The sequence below is a fragment of the Apostichopus japonicus genome, chromosome 22, assembly GCF_037975245.1.
Source record: "Apostichopus japonicus isolate 1M-3 chromosome 22, ASM3797524v1, whole genome shotgun sequence".
Classification (NCBI taxonomy): Eukaryota; Metazoa; Echinodermata; class Holothuroidea; order Aspidochirotida; family Stichopodidae; genus Apostichopus; species Apostichopus japonicus.
In genome coordinates this window covers 15,861,993-15,883,041 of record NC_092582.1, presented here as the reverse complement: position 1 = coordinate 15,883,041, position 21,049 = coordinate 15,861,993, and the positions used below count along the sequence as shown (strand labels likewise).

At 43.2% G+C, this 21,049-nt stretch overlaps 2 protein-coding genes across 3 annotated transcripts in view; both read right to left on the bottom strand.

The window, feature by feature from the left end:
- Nucleotides 1–21,049, bottom strand: part of LOC139964308 (SUN domain-containing ossification factor-like) — a 53,574-nt gene that overhangs the window by 21,840 nt on the left and 10,685 nt on the right. For both annotated transcript variants that reach the window (XM_071965807.1, XM_071965806.1), the window contains exon 3: nucleotides 17,978–18,061. In XM_071965807.1, coding sequence (XP_071821908.1) covers nucleotides 17,978–18,061 — 84 coding nt within the window. The remainder of the gene's footprint in view (nucleotides 1–17,977; nucleotides 18,062–21,049) is intronic.
- On the bottom strand, nucleotides 8,229–11,031 carry LOC139963885 (uncharacterized). The gene is made up of 2 exons (XM_071965092.1): nucleotides 10,792–11,031; nucleotides 8,229–10,346 (listed from the first exon to the last, which is right to left on the bottom strand). The coding sequence occupies exons 1-2, from the start codon at nucleotides 10,965–10,967 to the stop codon at nucleotides 8,471–8,473; spliced, it is 2,052 nt and encodes a 683-aa protein (XP_071821193.1). The 5' UTR covers nucleotides 10,968–11,031; the 3' UTR covers nucleotides 8,229–8,470.

The following is a 21,049-nucleotide window of genomic DNA, read 5'->3' as shown; positions in this document are numbered from 1 at the left end:
CACACAGTTCAAGAATAACTGTGATAACTGGGTGTCAAACCATTGAACTTATCATCACAATGAGACATATTGTAAAGAAGGATTCAATATATAAGGAAGTTAGGCATACCCATGCAACCCCCCAAAAAAAGGCTAAATCTGGCCTACGTAGCTACAAAAGATGTCATTCCAGCCAGAAAATAAAACTCTTGTGGGTAAAATTGTCCATTGTAGTAAGATACCTCCCAATCACCCTCCCCCAAAAATCACCTTCCCAATCACCCTTCCAATCACCCTCCCAATCACCCACCACCTGCTTTACCCTTATCTCTCCCCCCCCCCTTCCCACGACTGGTTTATCTGAGTGATATAAATACTTGTTATAGTGAGCAAATAATGCAATGTTAAAAGAGTCACACCAAAAAAAAAAAAAGAACATGAGCAACATACATTTGGCATGATAGTTGCCCCAGAGCCAAAACAGACTATATCTATCGACATTATCTCCACCACCCACCCAGCTAATCTCTCCTTTCAACAAAGGGGTAATGTATTTGAGATGATCCAGGTAATATTGTGTATAGTATCATAAAAAAAAATGCTTTTAATGGAACAGATGCCACATATGACCTTTAAGCAGCCCATCATTGTTAAACAACATACAAATACAGTATGTAAACCGCAAATGAATTCTTGCACAAGTCTTGACAATTAAAACCACAGAGCCCCAGGGCCTATTTATATACATTTAACATTAACTGTATCTGGGCTAAGGCCCACAAGGGAGATTAGGGTTTCGTTACAGGGAGATAACAAAACTTTAAGTGATTAGTGCATTTCGAAACAAGAGCCCAAGGGCACTGTCGTTCCTTGCGTAGGGGTATATGACAATACACATAATATTATCAAGCAAGATTGGGCTCAAATAGTCCAATGTAATTGTGGTCCTACATGTACCCATAATGTAACCAACACTATAGCCAACACTCTTGTGATCACAAATTGTAATAAGATTTTGATCAAAATGCACTTTGGAGATCTGAACATGGCGTCAAAAATGTAAGAAATATAAGGTCACCTACAAGCGGGTCAACAGATATGATAACATTGGTGACCACAGATGACATGACTGTTAAATTTGAAAATGTTCCACCACCCCATTCACCATTCACCCAAAATATCAACCGTGTCACACCTTGGCATTGGGATTTAATTGCATTAAATGTCTAAAAATTAACTTTGAACTTGTATACATAACTTCACACACAAAGGTCACCCCGAGGTCAACCAATTGATATTTTTGATCGGTGAGACCTAAATGGAGCATCGAAACTGTAAAAATTCAAACATTTTTTCTTTGCCCATTTTCCCCCCCAAAATACTCTTTTTTTAACATTAATTAATTACTAACATAAATAACTTCGCACACAAAGGTCACACAGGGGTCAACCTATTGACATTTATGATCAGAAGGTACCCCTGACATCTGAAAATAGCATCGAAACTGTAAAAATCCCCAAAACAAGTAAAGGTCACCAGAGGTCAAATTGACGTCAGAGGTCACCCAGCTGCGGGTCGACAATTGGATTACATTGAAGCAATTTCCAAGCCTAACGGACAATTCGTTCTCAAGTTATCACAAAAAAAATTAGTTTTTTATCATTAATTGACCTTTGGTGACCTCGGATCACATGACCATTAAGTTTGAAAATTTTCCCCCATACCATTTGCAACTTGTCCCAAAATATCAACCATGTCACACCTTGGAACTGGGAGTTATTGCACTAAATGTCTGAAAATTAACTTTGACCTCATATAACTGAACCCACAAAGGTCACCTTGGGTCAACTCATTGACATTTTTGATTGGTGTGACGTGAATATAGCATCAAACTATAAAAATTCAAACATTTTTTCTTTGCCCATTTTCTCCCCCAAAATACTAGTTTTTTAAAATTAATTGACCTTTGGTGACCTTGGATCACATGACCATTAAGTTTTAAAATATTCCCCTTTACCATTTGCAACTTGTCCAAAAATATCAACCATGTCACACCTTGGCAATGGGGGTTATTGCATTAAATGTCTGAAAATTAACTTTGACCTTGTATAACTTCGCACACGAAGGTCACACAGGGGTCAACCTATTGACATTTATGATCAGAAGGTACCTTTGACATCTGAAAATAGCATCAAAACTGTAAAAATCCCCAAAACAAGTAAAGGTCACCAGAGGTCAAATTGAGGTCAAAGGTCACCCAGATGCGGGTCGACATATGGATTACATTGAGGCAACTCCCAACCCTAACGGACAATTCGTTCTCAAGTTATTGCAAAAATACTAGTTTTTTATCATTAATTGACCTTTGGTGACCTCGGATCACATAACCGTTAAGTTTGAAAATGTTCCCCTAACCAGTTCACAACTTGTCCCAAAATATCAACCTTGTCGCACATTGGCACTGGGAGTTATTGCAGTTTTAATATTTTCGGTTTTTGGACCATAACTGACCTTTGGTGGCCTTTGTGGGCACCAAAAACAATAGGGCACACCTTCTCCATATGGCGGATCTATAGTCCAAGTTTGGCCTCAATCCAACATTCCCTTATTGAGATAGAGCGTACCCAAGCAAGTGTCACAGACACACACACAGATGCACACACATACACACACACATACGCCAACCTGACTACATAGGTTCCTTTTGCTAAAACAAGGAACCAAAAAGGAAATATGTTTTTCGTTATTTTTCAATGTACCAGTGGTGTTGTTCATGGATCATGAAATATGTCACTTAATGACTGAAACTGACAACTTGATATTAAAATTTAAATTTTGGCAGCAATTTTGCAAAAACAGCTCTCATCATAATCTGAGCTAGACCTGCCCTAGATGTGAGTTTAGACATGAATATGCGACGCTAAACAGCGACAACGTTGCTGGTGTGACACATGAACACTACTTTAGTTTTAGATTCCAAAATTGAGTTAAAATGTAGAAATTGTCATTGATCAGCCCTTGCAGGCTTCTCCCACATTCATGATCGCTTAGCGTTGTAAAAATAACTGCCTCGTGGCCTGCATTATTTAACCCCATGGTCTGGTTACTGCTATACTGGCAGCAGCATTCTGAACTGATAATGCTTCTAGGTATGCATACTGAACATAGACATACTACACACTAATCCTGTGAGATAGTAACAGGCTTACTGATAGCTGTTGTTATCTTATATACTTAATTCTTCTTCCTCTGCGTTAGGTTTTATCACCAGACAACTATTTTCATACCATAGGACTTTAATAAGCAAGATGATTGCTGAATTTGAGTACTCTGTAAGGATGATATGTCAGTGCCCCCCCCCAGGACACACCCCTAACCAGCCCTGTTATATCGAGCCTGTAACTATATATGATCATGACCATGTTACTTCAAGTGATTATCAGGTTCCTTATGAAGGTGAGAGAAATACTCAGTGAATATAGCTGGAAGCACACTGGAAGTCTTATCATTGCATACAATGTCAACACTGATCAGAGACTGCACCTTACAGAAATGATTATCTGTCCAATAGTAACAGCCCTCTGATCAGATTCTCACCCCCCCCCCCCCCACACACACAAAAGAGAGAGAGTGCATGCATGTTACTAGACATCAATAACTTGTCAGACTCTTACCAGTGAATCATCCTTGAGGCTTTCTGTCCAAACAGGTATTACATAACACCAACCATGGAATAAGACCTAAAGTTAAACCAAGATGCCCAGGGTATTGGCATTGGTCACAAACAACTTTAGAATTTCAGACAAGGCCATTTGCCTTACAGCATACATACATGTGTTATTTTGCTGCCTACCCAAACAAGGTAGATACCTGTAGTACAGTAGTCTCTGGTACAAGATTGTTTGCTTTTGTTAGTACAGTTTGTTGTTTCTGACAGTGTATAATGGCTAGTACAGGCCTTCATTGGATTTTGGCTGAGATCATGTGTAGTTTATAACATTCCCTTTCCAAGGGGACTTGTGATATACTGTACATTTGAAAATAAAGCATATCTTCATGATCACACAACTCAAATGAATGTTTTCTTTTTTAAATACGATATGGTACGCCTACGGTATAGGCTCATCTTTGTGCATGGTACAGTACGTGTATCCTATCGCTATATTCTGCCCAAATTTGTTGGCTTTTAGATTCATATATGTACTATAGCCTACCATCATCTTTAAAAATAATATCTGATGAACCAAAATGCATGAAAAAAATTGTTCTTTACTGAGTCATTTTGCTATTTTTTTTTTTACTTTCATTTTGTTTTTCTTAATCTGGCACTTATTTTTTCATAGCCTAGAATCATTTCCTTAGATCAAGCTGGGACTACCTGTACAACTTCGCAAATCCCAGCCTCAAGGACTGGATCTGTTGATGAATACCAAATTATAGTGTATACTGTATATACATGTATTCAGTTCTGTTCTATGGTTTAGATGTGTTTAATCCAAACTCTAGAAATGTATACCAACAGGCTTAATTTACGATGCAGGATTGGATATTCCAAAACTTACTGGTTTGGATATTTACGAGTGACGAGCTTACCTGTCTCCTCACAACCTTAGCACTTCATTCTACTGTGCCTATAAAGTCTTGGTAAAATAATAACACTGTGCGCCCTCTATGACCGGGCCCCCCCCCGGTCACTCCTCCTTTCTCATGAGACCATTCCTAAAAAGTGGCCTCACGGTTACGAAGATAGGGGGTGGCTAGGACCCTCTAGCCAGCCCCAACAACTCCTGTCGAGAAAACTCCCTTAGGTGAGCCCCTAACAAAAAGTCACTGACGCCTTCCTAGCAGGGGGGAGTGTAACCCTCTCCGGCGCAGCGGAGCAGGGGGGAACACTCTCCTGGACCCTGCAGGCGTAACTACCCCTTATCCTAACAAGGAGCCTAATTTGTAAGACCCGACACCTGTTAACCGCAAAAACAACTTAGGTGAGAGCGTATACGGAGTAGAACATGTAATATAAACGCATACGAAAAACATAAAGTTACACTCACCGATAGACCTGGCCGGAGACTCTCTAGTCGTAGTTGGCTCTGTCTATCTGGTGTGGTGCCTGGAGTCGTGAGTCAAGTCGAACGACCGCTCCCCCGTCCGGCTGTGTCCCACCTTCCTCGGGGGAGGGAGGCGGGAATGGAGACAGGTAAGCTCGTCACTCGTAAATATCCAAACCAGTAAGTTTTGGAATATTTACTTCGCTCCTCGCTTACCTGTCTCCTCACAACCTTAGCACCGAGTGGCACTGCCCGATGGTGGGAGGCCCGAGGGGTGGGACCTATTACCCGCCGGACCTCGCATCACCGCGCTACCAAATGCCGCCTCGGCGTGTAGTGTGTCAGTTAGATAGCAGGCGACGAACGTAGTTGGTGTTTTCCACGCTGCCGCCTTGAGGATGTCCTCTATCGGGATACCGGCAAAGAGGGCTGTGGAGGCTGAGATCCCTCTGATGTCGTGGGCTCTTGGCCGGGCAGCCCCCGTTGTGAACGGGCGTATTGTCTCCACTAGCCATCTGGACAGGGTATCCTTGGAGGCCGATGTGTAGGGTGGTCGTGGCAGGATAAAGAGGGAAGTTGTTTGTCTTAACTTCTCTGTCCTGCTTAAATACCACTTCAAAGCCCTGACTGGGCACCATCGTTTGTCCTCGGCCACTGATGACAGGGTTTTAATCCCCGGGATGAAGATGTCTCCCGGCAAGAAGGTCAGGGCCTGGTTCTTGGCAATGAAGGCCGGGTCTGGAACCATCCTCACCCCATGGCCCTCGAATCTGATGTGGTTCGGTTTGGTCGTTAGGGCATGTAGGCAGCTCCTCCTTCTTGCTGACGCTACCGCAATAAGAAAGAGTGTCTTCTTTGTGAGGGCAGCTAGGGAAGCGTTTGCCATTGGCTCGTATGGAGGCCCTGCCAGGGCATGCAGTACTGCTGAGAGCCCCCAGGAGGGGGCTAACCGTCTGACTCGTGGACGGCGATTAGCCATGCCTTTGATGAGCTGGGCAATGTCTAGGTTATTGCCCAGAGTGGAGCCGTCTGGAAAACCCTGGTGGATGGCAGCGATGGCCGACCTGTAATTTTTGATTGTAGAGACTTGTTTGCCTTCTCTGAAGAGTGAGAGTAGGAACTCGGCAGTCTGTGCTATAGAGATCTTAGTAAGCAGTATCTGTCTAGGCCGGCACCACTGTTCGAACTTCCGCAGGCGGGAATCGTAAGTCTTTGCGGTCGTTCCCCTTCTAGCGTCGGCTGCCATCGCGGCAGCTGCCTCTGAAAAACCTCTCTGTCATAGGGAAGACCGGACAGTTTCCAGGCAACTAACTGCAACCCCTTGATGTCCGGGTGGGAGAGTGTTCCCTGTCTCTGGGACAGTAGGTGGGGCTTGTCTGGTAGGCTCGCTGGGACGTCCATGAGGAGTTGGGGAATCTCTGCGAACCAGGGTCTGCGAGGCCAGAACGGGGCTATTAGAATAAACCTGCCCTTGGAGTTCCGGATCTTTCTGAGAACCTGCCCGACCATGCAAAGCGGTGGGAAGACGTAGGCCTCTAAGTGGTCCCATGGGAGGGACATCGCATCCGTGTGGTAGGCCTGGGGGTGGAACCGTCTGGAACAAAAGGTCTGGAGCTTGCTGTTTGTGTATGTTGCGAACAGGTCTATCATCGGCTTTCCGAAGATCGCGAAGATTCTGTTGCAAGTTTCTTGTTCCAGCGTCCATTCGTTGGGGTCTAAATGCCCCCTGGACAAGGCGTCTGCCATCACGTTGAGCTTGCCCGCAATGTGGGAAGCTCGTAGGATCGTGCCCGAATCCTCGGCTGCTGTTATCACCTCCCATGCTAGCCGGCAGAGCTTCTCTGAGTGGGTGCCCCCCTGCCGGTTGATGTAAGCCACCACTGTGGTGTTGTCCGTGAAGACCGTGGTTATTGTACCCTGTATGTGCTCGTTGAAGGTTTCCAGAGCTCTCTTGACTGCGATCATCTCCAGGATATTGATGTGGAATGATCTTTCTGTTGCGGACCACGTTCCCCAGGCTGTGCGGTTGCTCCAATGAGCCCCCCATCCGGTGAGTGAAGCGTCTGTCGTTACAGATGTCATTGGTAGCTCTATTGTGAAAGGTACCCCTTGACTCCAATTGTCTGGGTCGAGCCACCATCGGAGGTGTTGAGTGGTTTCCTCCGACCTGTGGATTGGTGTTGTCATGTCCGGATCTGTGGGGTCTGCGGGCTTCAGGAGGTGAAGCTGTAGGGGTCGCATGTGTAACCTGCACAGTCGGACTACATCGACCAGACTGGCCATGAGTCCCAGGGCTCGGAGCCACATCATTTTGGGTGACTCTTGGTGTGACAAGATCTGTTGCGTGGTCGTCCTGACCGCAGTGATCCTTTCTTCCGAGGGTCGGGCTACCCCGGCGGAGAAGTCTAGTATCGCTCCAAGGAACTGGGTCGTCTGAGTTGGAGATAGTCGAGACTTCTTCTCGTTCACGATCCAGCCCAGCTCTCGGAGGGTATGGAGCGTTTTGTGTACGTTGTCGGCGGCCTCTGACTGAGAGCTCCCTACCACCAACCAGTCGTCGAGGTACACGTACAGGGTGACCCCTCTCCTTCTGAGGTAGGAGACTACCGCTCCCGCTATTCTCGTGAAGACTCTGGGGGCCGTGGACAGGCCGAACGGGAGCGCCCTGAACTGGTAATCCTGTTCTGCATACCGGAACGTTAGAAACCGTCGGTGATCCTTGTGCACTAGGATGTGTAGGTAAGCGTCCCGTAAGTCTACGGTCGCCGCCCACATGCCCTTTCTGAGTAGGGGTAATATTATATTTAGGGTTTCCATACGGAAGTGTTTTGGCCTGATAAATTTTGTGTTGAGGGGTTTTAGATTTAAGATGGGACGCCAGGTGTCGTCCCGTTTTTTGGTCAGAAAGAAAGAGGACCGGAAGAGTGGTCCCGTCCCTCCCGGTACCTCCACAATTGCCTGCTTGGCCAGCAGGGCCAGAATTTCCCCTTCTAGAATTAGGCGTTTGACGGGGTCTGTGGGTGTGGGTGTCTGTCTTCCTCCGCCCCCGAAGGGTGGGCTGGAGGAGAATTCTATTCGATATCCGTGTTCGACTGTGTCCAACACCCACTTGTCCCCGCCAATGAATTCCCATTGCTGGGTAAAGTTTGTCAGTCTCCCCCCCACCTGCGGAATGGCCGCGGTGAGGTGGGCACCCCTAGGGCTGGGAGGCGAACGCCGGTCGAGTGGAGGAGCGGTCGTTGTCCCGTCTGGGAGGCGCTGTGCCTCTGCCTCCTCTCGGTGTCCAGGAGCGGGTCGGGCGGTATGCCGTTCCCCTGCTTCTTCCTCTGAGAGCTCCTCTGCTCAGTGGTCTGGCGGGTGCTGCTCTCGCTCCCCTGGTTGGCTTGTTCTCCCTCGGTCGGAAGGGTCTCGGTCTTTGTGTAGCCGAGGGTCTAAACTCCGATTTAGCCAGGGGTCTCTCTCCGGGCCACCTCTTCCTGTAGTTTTTTCTGGAAGTTGCCTCCGAAGAGGTCCTCACCGAGCACTGGCAGAGCTAGCATTCTGTTCCTTGCCTCGGTTGATGGCCAGCGGATGGCGGAGACGACGTTCTCCCTGCGGGCTTTTACGGAACGTGTAGCGACTCTTGCAAACTGGTCGTATGCGAGCCTTACGAGGGGTCCTAGCAGTAGGAGGAGCTGGCCCGCTTCATCCCTGGACACCTGGCTGTCGTCCTCAGGGAGTTGCTGGTGGTGCCGCATAAGGACCTCGGCCGACAGCATTAGGACTGAGGCGAACTTCATGCCTGAGCGGGCCGCTGTGTCCACCTCAACTAGAAGTTCTTCCAGCTTTCTCTGGTCAGGAGTCTTAAAGGTTTGGGAAGATGAGGCCCCATGTTCGGCCTTCAGCCTTTCTTTGGCCTCCTGTGGGATGGTTGGGCATTTGAATAGCGCCCTCCAGGCCTCGTCTGGTACCCTGACTGCCCTGTCTGCCCTGGCTGGGAAGGCAGTCCACCTGTTCTTATCGGCTATGGCCTCGAATCTATCATAACATGTTGCGTCAACGGGCATGGTGGTCTTTGGCTTCGATGACATCTCGCCGGTTGCCGTGAGTTTGGACACCCGGCCTGCCTTCTGTGGCTGGGTCTCAGGTTCCTCGAACCCCAGGTGCCGTCTGAAGATGTCGGCCGCCCGTGCCATTAACTCTTGGGGGAGCGCTCCTCCTGTTATGGGAGCCTCCTCTGGTTCGTAGCTTCGACTAAAGCTATCTTCCATAGGATCGTAGTCGAGGGGTTCTGTGGGATCCATAAGATCCCCCTCGTCCTCCAAGCCGGATAGATTTACCGACGCTCTGCAGTCCAGGGCGTCTGGATCCGAGACCGGATGTGGGGCCGTAGTAGGGCCGGAGCCTGTGGAGCCTGGTGCCTTGTCGGTCACCGTGGTTACTCTCTGCTCTATCAGGGGGCGTAGTAGGCCGGTAAGTTGAGCCAGCCATGCTGGCTCCTCCTCCTGTCGCCGTCTCGGGGACCGGCGCCTCCTCTTCGCTCTCCTGTAGCCGTCGTCAGACGACTCTGAAGACTCGTCGGAGGTCGGGGAGTGTCTTCTCCTCTCCTTCCGTCTCGGGGATCTTGAGTGCGTTCCGGATCTATCTCTTCTAGGTCTGCGGGAGGTCTCTCTCCCCCTGCTTTCCCGGGTCGGGGTCTCAGTAGGGACCCGTCTTTCCGGCTCCCTCTCCGGCTCCCTGCTATGGGACCGGCTCCGTCTCACTGACCCTTCGATCGCACTCTCTTTCGGACCCGAGCTCTCTGTGGCCGGCGGCCCGCGCTCCGTGGGTCTATCTTGCTGCGGTCCACACTGAGGCGTAACCTCTAGCCCGGCCGAGCAGTGCCTCTTCTTGAGAGGTCTTTTCTTGGCAGGAGCCTTCCCTTTGCTCCTGCCCTTCCCTTTGGTCGTAACTACGCCGGACGTCGCCAGGACCGTTAGGGGTACTCTCTCTTTCTCTTTCTCTTTCTCTCTCTCCTCTCTCTCTCCTTCGGCCCTCTCCTGGCCACTCTCCTCCACCTCTCTCTCTACCTCACCCTCTTCCTCTCTCTCTCCCGTCCCTCCTATATCCTCTGCCCCGATGTCGTTCGGGATCAAGTCTAGCTTGCCCTGCAGCTTGGTTCGCAGACTCTTGAGCCACTGATCAATCTCCTGCCACTGGGTCGGCGAGAATTTTATACAGACCAGGCAGGGGTCCCGTCTGGTGCAGGATCTGCACTTGGGGCATAGGTCGTGCTCGTCCCAGGCTCTGCCTGGCCGAAACATCGAGCAGCTGACACACTTCAGCTGGTTACGAGACATGCTGTAAACTCTCGAGTCAAGGAGGTATAATTCTTAGAGCTTAAAAATGAAAGCCAATGAAGCTAACAAGAGAACGGGAGATAATCTGGGGGAGGAACATGCTAACAGAGAATAGGTGGAACGTAGCGTAACCTAGCAACGGTAAATACAAACGCTACGAAGTGGCCTAACAACAATCAATACAAGCTGAAAAGAACGTGAGAGAGCAATATATATAGAAGAGGAAAATAATAACGAGTAAACATGCTATGAACATGAAAATACACGAAAAACAACATGCTACGAACATGGAAAACATGAAAACAACACGCCTATAGCGTGGGGGAGGAAAATGGCGGGAACCTAAGCAGTTCGCGGAACTGCTACCCCCGCACAAAAAACGCCCGAAGGCGGAAACGCACTGAGAAAACAGTCCCCAAAACCCTCCCTTTCAACAAAAAGGATACTTATCGGTCTGGAAAAGACTGCAAAACTCCACAGAATCCGAATGAAAGGAAATTCCAACGATCGTATAAAGAAATCCAAGACAAAATTCAAGGGAAACTTCCACAAGAATTTTTGCGTGTAGACACTTTAATGGTAGAATGAAAAAGGAGGAGTGACCGGGGGGGGGCCCGGTCATAGAGGGCGCACAGTGTTATTATTTTACCAAGACTTTATAGGCACAGTAGAATGAAGTGCTAAGGTTGTGAGGAGACAGGTAAGCGAGGAGCGAAGTAAATAACCTAAATTGCTAAAATTCCTGCAAACACATTTGCTACTACTAAGTGCCGATTTTTCTCACTAATCTTCTCCAAGCTGCCAATGGACCACACCCCATGACCCCAGTGGTGTGAAGAGGTTGGCTGTTTAGCAAAGCAGCTTTAAAAAATTTGAGATTTGAGCATACAAAATACAGTACTTACTTAGTGAATGGTTATCCCATCAATGACTTGTTTGTTACTAAATATTCGGTTAAAGGTACAGTATACTACGTCACTGGAAATTATCTACGGTATAAATGTGACAATATCTTCAACATTGATAATATAATTCAGTTCCCATAGCAACCAGAATCCAAGTGCAGATGGATAGGCTGGTGCAAGGCTAGTCACAATAATGAAACATAATGAAAGACTATATAGCCTAACACTGACAGGAAATGATGATACTCAAATTGACACTCAAAAGCATAGACAGTGTGACTGTGTTCACTGAATGCAATGATGGTTTGACAACACAAATTTGACCCAGGTTACATTTTAAAGTACTTAATAAGCACCGTATCCTGGATGTACTAATTGTGGTGCTTGTAAGCAATTAATCAGTTATGTATTAAACAGGGTTCAACACTTAACCCACAGGACACATGGCTGTTGTTGACTACAGTGCTCATAATCCTATTTAATTTAATGTTTGCAGAAATGTCTACTGTGTCTCTTGAAAATTGACCATGCTGATGGCACAAATCGAATCACAAAGCCGGCACTATGCCCTTTCGCTTACAGTACAGTAGCTGTTGCGGCCTTTGCTATTCACTGTTTTGTATACGTAAGTGCATGTTCAGTGACAAAGCGTAATCAAGCATTAACTCTGGCAGCCTGAAATATAGCAGAACAGTATTACCCCTCATTTTTCATGAGAACAACTGGGACATCTGAAATTAAATTTTTGTCACCCAAAGAAAATAAATTATTAATACTTTTTATTTATTTGTATTTCTTCATTGCCATGTAAACAGCGGGTACATTGTAGGACGCTGTTCGATAAGGTCCCTTTGACAAAGGAAATGGTTGCAGGGTTCAGTCATTTAATTTAATTTACTCAAGAAAGTTGTAAACAATGTCCTTCAGAATGCGATCCCACCAACAGGGTTTACCTAGATCCTATGTACCTCATCAAAATTACAGAACCCAATTCTAGAGAACACAATTAAATTCCTTTTTCTTTCCCATTGTTGATAATTGCCATGGCGTTTTTTTTCTCTTCTTCTCTTCTAAGAGGTCGCTGATTCCAATCCCGTTCTAGACAAACAAATTCTTAGCTCTTGTTGTTCATCTACTTATATTTATCTAATTTATGTCAGGCCCTGATGTAAGACTAGTAACACATCACTTCCTCTGTTTCGCTGATTAATTCCCATGCAGCAATGAGCTGATGCGAGAGGCACTACCTTCAGCTTCCTATACGGCTTCATCATAGAGGCCCAACTTCAGATTGGCCGTTTAACTAAGTAAGACTTTGTTTTCTTAGCTTGAAATGGAAAACAAAGATTTGTTAAGAGTTATCTTTCCAATGATCTACCTCTGCTCACTTTCAAAGATTGCTTCACTACTGAGTTGGGAGGATAAAAAAGACCCTTCCCATGTAGTTTGCATCAAGCGAGGATGTTATTTGACACTGTCATGCAAAAATAATAAGATTCCTGTTCAAGAGAGTATCTCATATGCCTGTAAAACAGGAAATAATTTAGTTGTAACAGGGATTATTTTTGAGGTTTAAAAGTTTTGTTTCAAAGTGATTCTGTGCGTTTCAAAAATGGAACTTGGCAATTGTGTAGAAACTTGAACAATTTCGAATACTTTATCACTTTTTTGTTATCACCTTACATTTTTTAAATTTTTTGTTGCACTCTATATCAGTTAAAATTAATTTCCATTAAACCATAAAAACATGAGCTTACAAAAGGCGCTATTAGTATCTATTGTCTGCATTGTGATATTGTCGTATGACAGTGGTGAAAGAATTTACACATCGTTGCGTTTTAAGTTACACCTTCCCATATTAATCTAAAGTACGGTACAGCACAGATAACTCCTGCTTGAAAAATGTGATTATGCAGGTACAGCCATTCTATGTCACGCATTAAAACACGGAGGTCTATAAATTTGGTTTTTTCCTGGCGGTTCTAATATTTCAAAATATTCCCTGGCATTTGAAACTAGTAAAAGGAGATAATTTATGTCCGGATATTCCATTGGCAGCTAAAATGTGACACTGGTCCCCAGATCATTTAGAAATCATTCGATATTTCTAGAGTAGTCGACCGTTTTTGCCGACATTTTTGCAGACATGTTTCAATATAAATCCTCCTTCTCCATCTCATTAAAATCCCTTTGGATGGAATATCTCTTCGTTAAAATAACCTTTTGGGAAGCAGTAAAACTTTCAACATCAAGTGACCATTTCTTGACTTTCTAGCATATAATAAGAGACCATACTGATAACCTTCAACCAACAAGTTTGTCCAGTAAATCGTAACTGCCTCATTTTTAATATTAACATTATCCAATATGTCCCTTCAAGTCTGAAAATTCTCCCTTTTTTTTGTAACTCAAATGACATAGCCCAGCAGATTTCATACTGAAATGGTGTGCAATTTCCGCACATGTTTAAACAATACAGCCTGGACACAGTCGTTCGACAGCTCATCGACTTTAATGATCCTGATGACAGAAAATTGCAGGATACATGATTCTACCCTTCACGTTACTGACAGTGCAACCGTACTGGACTGAACCAGCTGACGAGAGTGTAATTAATGTATGTACACACAGAATTGTTAAACAAATGAAAAAGGAAACACTATATACCCTAAAATACCTCAAAAACAAGAAAAAAAGCAAACATCACAGCTGTCGTGGGTTAAAGTAAATTAAGTCCTTTCACTGAACGCAGATAATCATGACAAAGTAGCATTATAAAGTGTAGTTCATACAGGGTGACTCAGCCAAAATGAACATAATCAGCCCAGGCATGAACCTAAAAGCTCTCCAGCTTAAAAACAGCTGGTCTGGAAAGTACTATTGGAATTTATTTCCATATAGTTTGTACCACCAGAGCCAACAAGGTTTTTAAACTGACTAGTTAGAGAATGGGTGTGCAATGTTTTGCATTAATGCGATGAAAATATATGCTTTGCTTTATTTTTCCACTTGCAAACGAACCTCTTACATCCATGCTAAACTACAGTAGTGGGTAAGAAGAAAACATAAAAGGTTACTGGGTGTGGGTAGTTTACCAGAATCGATGCTTGCCTTGTCTTTTGTCTACTCCTGTACATTCCTACGTACATACCTAAATTCAAAACCAGTAATATTTCAGCACTGTCCACTTGCTCCTACTCCTCTGGCAGCTACCGTTTCGAGAAAAAAAAACTACACCCGTGGTAAACTTGTGCCTTTATGTTTAAATGTACCTAAATTTATTCATGTAATGGTCATGGTCATGGTAATGGAACAGACATCCATTCATATCAGCTTTGGTGTGAACACCTCCATGAAAAACAATGAAAAATCTTTATAATAGCGCATTACTTTTAGAAAGTATGATTTAAAAGCCCAGTAGTAGTGAGTGTACAGATTTTAATAGAATACACTCTACACAGCGTTGCAACATTAGGAAAAGATTAGAAGAAACTAAACAGTTTAACACTTGATTATATGCTATTAAACACAAACCCTATGTTATAGTCATGTTCGTTCTAGGCATGGTAGAACGAGAGTGCTACTGTACGGTTGTAGGGAGGACAGGTAAGCGAGGAACGAAGTAAATTTGCAAATTGCAGTTGTTGATGAATGCAGTAAACTCTTTCTCTTGACAGTTAAAATATGGATATTTCGATGAGGAATAAAAAACTACTTAACCATACTAAAAAAAATATGAAGTTTTGCACCTATTTGCATAAACATTGATCATTTTGCATTCCAACTTTGAGGAGGTAGGGTAATAATGCTTTCTTTAGTTTCCATATTGACATTTCCTGAGCATGGGGGTTTGTCACACCAATTTTAGCAGACTTTAGGGAGATGCAAATCTCAGACCCTCATCGTAAATGCTGTGTGGTTAAGATGTAGTATTTCTGATAATCTACTCCCCAACAGAGCAAAGCAAACTTTAATTTGCTTTGGAAGATATACAGGTTGTCTTATGTACCTAATTCACAAGACTGTAATAAAGAACTGAAGACTATATTACAGGTTGTCTATTTGTACCTATTTCACAAGACTTAAATAAAGAACTGAAGACTTGGGCAAGTTTCATATGATCTCATATGAACTTTTAAGATGATACTTGAGTTTGTTTTATCCATACTGTGATATATATAATGCATTGAATTTTTATTTCTTATTGCAAAATGTTATTTATAATCATATTGTAAAAGTCTGAATTCTTTCGTTGTTGAAAATACAGCATTCTGCTCTCTTGGTGAGTGAGCTTGCTGCGGACTGACCCATAACATACATCAAGCGATAATTTAATTTTGTCTGCAATGAAAATGCCAGCCAGGAATATATTTCAGACCCAGCCAGATATTATCGCTGATTATTCATGAATCAATGCGTGTTCTGGGCATGAAAGAGTAGTAAACTAGTATCTGGCTATGAAAACAGTCTCTGTGGGTGGTGAAAGTCTAAAAAACAATACTAAAAAACATGTACAGTAATAACCTGCTGGATGGAAGCCAGTTATTTACGTTGCTAAGGAGCCATGTATCTAGACTGTATGTAAGTAGGAGAAGCCAAATGACTTGTAACCTACTGTACAGTATACTTAAAAGTCATATCCATACAGTATTAGCTTGTTTCGTATTTCATACAAATTAATTGGAGGCCCATTTCAGAAGGTAAGAGCGTGGATTTCTCCTTGATTTGCAATAAATTGCCAACCAGGAATATATTTCAGACCCAGCCAGATATTATCGCTGATTATTCATGAATCAATGCGTGTTCTGGGCATGAAAGAGTAGTAAACTAGTATCTGGCTGTGATGAATGTCTAAATAATAATAAGACTAAACATGTATGTACAGTAATAACCTGCTGGATGGAAGCCAGTTACAGTATTTACGTAGCTAAGGAGCCATATATAGACTCTTTGTAGGAGAAGCCAAATGGTTTGTAACCTACAGATACACTTCAAAGTCAGATCCAATATATACAGTATAGCTCATTTCGTATTTTTTCATACAAATTAATTGGAGGCCCAATCAGAAGGTAAGAGCCAGGATTTCTCCTTGATGACGAAAACATGTCTACTTTGGCCGGACAGGGAATCAAACCAGTGATATTCCCAGATGCAAGGATTCATCACCCTTTAATGCCACTCAACTATATATGGCACTGGGAAACAAATAAAATCAACTACAGAATCAAATTGATCCAAACTGCAGACTTAAAAGACATAATATAACCTGGACTTATCCATGCATTCATGTTACTGACGACACTACTACTTTATCTTCTTGTAAATTCTCATTAGAAGGAAGGGCAACTACCGGAGGAGCTGGTCGTTGAGGGTGCACAGTGTTAAAATATTACCAGGGCATACTAGTCATGGTAGAATGAGGTGCTAACTGCTAAGGTTGTGAGGAGACAGGTAAGCGAGGAGCGAAGTAAATACATGGTAACCTAGACTTATCAATGCATTCATGTCACTGATGACACACTACTACTTTATCTTCTTGTAAATTCTTTTCACAAACTAAAGCTATCTGAATATGCAGCATGTACATATTAAATTGCATGTCTAATATGGCTGGAAAGTTATCTCACAAAGTTTAACACCCTCTGACCTCGAGGAAACATCACTTTCCTCAGATTAATCTATTTACCAACTAGCAGAATCAGGGGACTGACTGAACTTGAAGAACAGTGCCCTGGTGCTGGGGGAATGGGGGCTAATGGTGGGCTGTTGGGGCCTGCCCAAGGACATGGGCATGGTGCCACCACAGTTACAGTGGGTGGCATTTTCATCATCACAGGACATTGACCTTACTCCTGGACACCCACCCCTCCCTTATCCATCCCCCATCCAACCTGAAACCTGAAACAAGACAAGCAGCATCCATAATGATGACGGAAACATTTTCTGTCTTCCAATGGGAGGATGTTTGCAAAAATATGTGAAGAACTGCAGAAAGACCAGTCAAGGCATTACGTTACATGTTAAGTATATACTGTCTCAGTATCTGTCTGTTTAACCAGTATTTAGGGTACTTACTAAACATTCAAATAGTGGCTTTATATCCCACTTTTCCTAGTAGAAGGGGGAAAAAAAACCTCTGAGTTAAAATGACAAACACTACAAGTTGCCTACTTACAGGACAGTACATGTATTTACAGTATACATGAGTACAATAGATCTGTTAAATAATCGCAGAAAATACTGCCATGTCATCGCAAATAAATGTATTCAATCTATCAATTATATCTCTTTGTGCTCACCCTGTTCATCTTGCTCATTCACCCTCATTCTCACCTGTAAACCTGTATTCTGTGCATGTATTTGTCCCTTCTGTTACTGTTACTTGTCATTTTAGCCTGCTAGGGTTGAAATGTCAGGCCAACTAACTTTTACACATTCTCTTACACAAGCTCTATAGTGGATAAGCAGTATAGTTTGCTAACACTTTTGTTTTATTTAAATAAATATATTCAGGGTGTTTGCTAGATCACTTTGCTTTTGAATAATTCATTTTTAAGGCTACAGTTCCTCTCTGTCGAAATAAATTGTCTGCCTAAAGTCCTGTCTTGTTTCAGAGCTAACATCGTGTTTCTTCAAGCTCCACAAATTGCTACATGGTTTTTGAAGACGACCATGGTCGGCTCTGGTGAAAGGGAAGAACAACATGAGATGAAAGAGCCTCTCTTACCTGTCTGGTATACGTGGCGGCGCCCGGGGGCTCCCCTGTGTCACTCCTCATGGCCTCTTCCTTCTTGTCTGCTTCACTATCACTCTGAAAATATATAAAACAGTTCAAAATTTGTTAAAAGTTTTTAATATTATCCAAAGTGTCTTCTACTTGCCCATATATTTAAAACAGTTACACATGCACTGTCAAATATTGAAACAACAGCAATGCAGACTTATGCTGTAAATACTGTAGTATGCAAATAAATGTGAGTCTACTTCTCCTGTTCCTTCTCCTTCACCAGTACCCACTTACAATCCCCTCCCCACTATCCACTTACAATCCCCTCCCCACTATCCACTTACAATCCCCTTCCCACTACCCACTTACAATCCACTACCTACTTGCAATCCTCTTCCCACTATCCACTTGCAATCCCCTCCCACTCACAACCCCTCCCACTACCCACTTGCAATCCACTATCCACTTGCAATCCCCTCCCAACCACCCATTCACAAACCCCTTCCCACGTTATGCTTTACTGTAGCATGCAAATGAATGTGAGTTAACTTCTCCTGTTCCTACTCCTTCCCCACTAACCACTTGCAATCCCCTCCCACTACCCACTTGCAATCCCCTCCTCACTACCCACTTACAACCCCCTCCCACTCACAAACCCTTCCCACTACCCACTTGCAACCCCTTCCCCACCACCCATTCCCAACCCCCTCCCCACTACTCACTCCCCCTCCCCCCAATACCCTCCAACTCCCTCCCATTTCCTATATACCATCTTAATTATCATGCACATTCTATGATATGCAAAATGGGCAACTTTTGACCACATACCCTCACAACCATATATAGGTTGTGCACTGAACGTGGTGGAAGTTTTAAGAATTTAACTTCTCTTGTACCAAAAACGGTGGGTGAAAACAGCCCACTTCTCCACATGTATACATACAAGATTACAGTTACCACTTATATATTACTGGAATTTTCCTTTTTGGTCAAAATTTCAAAACTGTTATTAATTTCTCATGTGTAATGATACCATATCAACATGAAAACATCATTCAATGCTGTTTTTCGATCTGGTGGACATTACACTTAATGACTGTAGCAGCTGACATTTAACATTTCCATACAGGCTTTTACTGTACCTGCGTAAGTTAAGATGCACATAGCTCAACTACTCAAACAATTCCCTGCAGTCGTTTAATGCCACATATACTGTATGTGCTACTGACATAAAGTGACTGACTGACTTTTATTTCAAAAATGTTGATGCAGTTTCAAGGAATTCCAAGAATTTGGTTTACTGTAACATACTTGGTAGCTCCCCCCCCCCCAATGATATATCTACAGTACTTATTCCTGTTTCAATATTGACAGAAGGGAAGCCTTCCGTATTTTTCAATAAAACATTAACAAGTTGAAGCCTAGGTGAGCTCATGACAGTTTTAAGGGTACTTATCTTAGTTCCTGAACTAGTTAAACCTGAATTTAGTTATATATGAGATGTATCTTAGAATGTTTATCAGATAATCAGTCAAAACCTAGAATTACTCACATCCTTGACTGTGGCAATGATAAAGAATTTTGAAGGGTAAAGCAATGCAATCCCGCATCATTCGAATCCTCACTTCAAATCTAACATTGGGCTATGTAAATATGTGAACACTACTCGAAACAAAGTTTGCTGTTGTTGCTTTTTGTCTGGATACGACGAATTATTTTGAGTGGTACAGTAATTTGGGGGAAATTACATCTGGTTGTTTGACTTGCAAGAGAACTTCAGACTGGGCGGTAAAGTCTCAAATCTCGCCACGAACCGACCAACCCACAACTGTTCAAATGGAACTCTGGGCAAGTCACAATACTGTGGCTCTGTAAATACTGCAAAAAAATTCACAATGTCGTAAGTTCTATGGCACTAAAATAATACATACAGTTCTATTAAAAAATACATAATGCCACGTTCTGTATCTAGGTACAGTTAAATGTCAAGTGGACCATTCCATGTACTTGAGCTAGATTTACATTGGTTGGACAGTCTTTACACATGTACAGTATTAGCCTCGATCATATTCCATGTCATAATTTCAACGGTTTTGGTTTCAGAGGGCTCTCATTCCTCATTACTAACGTGCAATTATGTACAGAAAGGTGTGCGTAATAACTGAAACACAATCAACCATCAAAATTAGTCTAGATGTGATAGAGATGAACATTACATTAACCCATCATGAATAACTTCCCAAAAAACAGCTAAGTAATCTAACTAATTCCATATATTATAACAGCTTTAACGTTCCTTGACACACAAGGCTGAAGATCTCAATATGGCTTCATCAACGCAAACGTACTTAAAACTTTAATTTTTTTGTTTTTTCTCACTTCATTTGATACTCTAAACGTTTATATTCTGTAACGGAGATGGGTTTGCAAATTAGCTGAATTCAAATTATTGCAGCTCTTGACAAGACCTCCTTATTGATGGTGTGGGTTGCAACAGTTTCAACAGTGCTGAATATTTAACATACTAGTTTGAAAATGTGAAAAGAAAAACAGAACGTATAGGGTTTCAGAACTACGTGGCACTATGACATCACAGATTAACAAAATGACAGTTTGACGACACGATTGTACATACAGTAGGATATCTCCCAAAGAGAGCAAGATTTGTTTTAGCCGTTTGTTAAATTTATTTTTCAATAAAGATCTCTGTCACATATGACTTAAAGAACATGGTTGGGTTTGTGTCTCCCTTTAAAGAAAAAATACTGCAAAGGATGGGATTGAGGGTTCATTGATTACTGTACACGGTGAATAAGCCACTCAGATTCTGAGACAATCTCAATACAGTACGATGCAAACCTTCTAATGTTACTGAATCATGGTGTCTTGTTACATCTACTCTAGGTACAACAGCTGTTAAGTTGTCACCCTTTGTGTCCCATATGCCCTCGTGGCATTATGTCCGAACTCACAATTTCCACATCAACATTTGTGACGGCAAAAAATGCAGGAATTTCCATCTCGCTGACAAAGTGTTTACTTACATTTGTCACATGTTAATCTCTTTCTTTT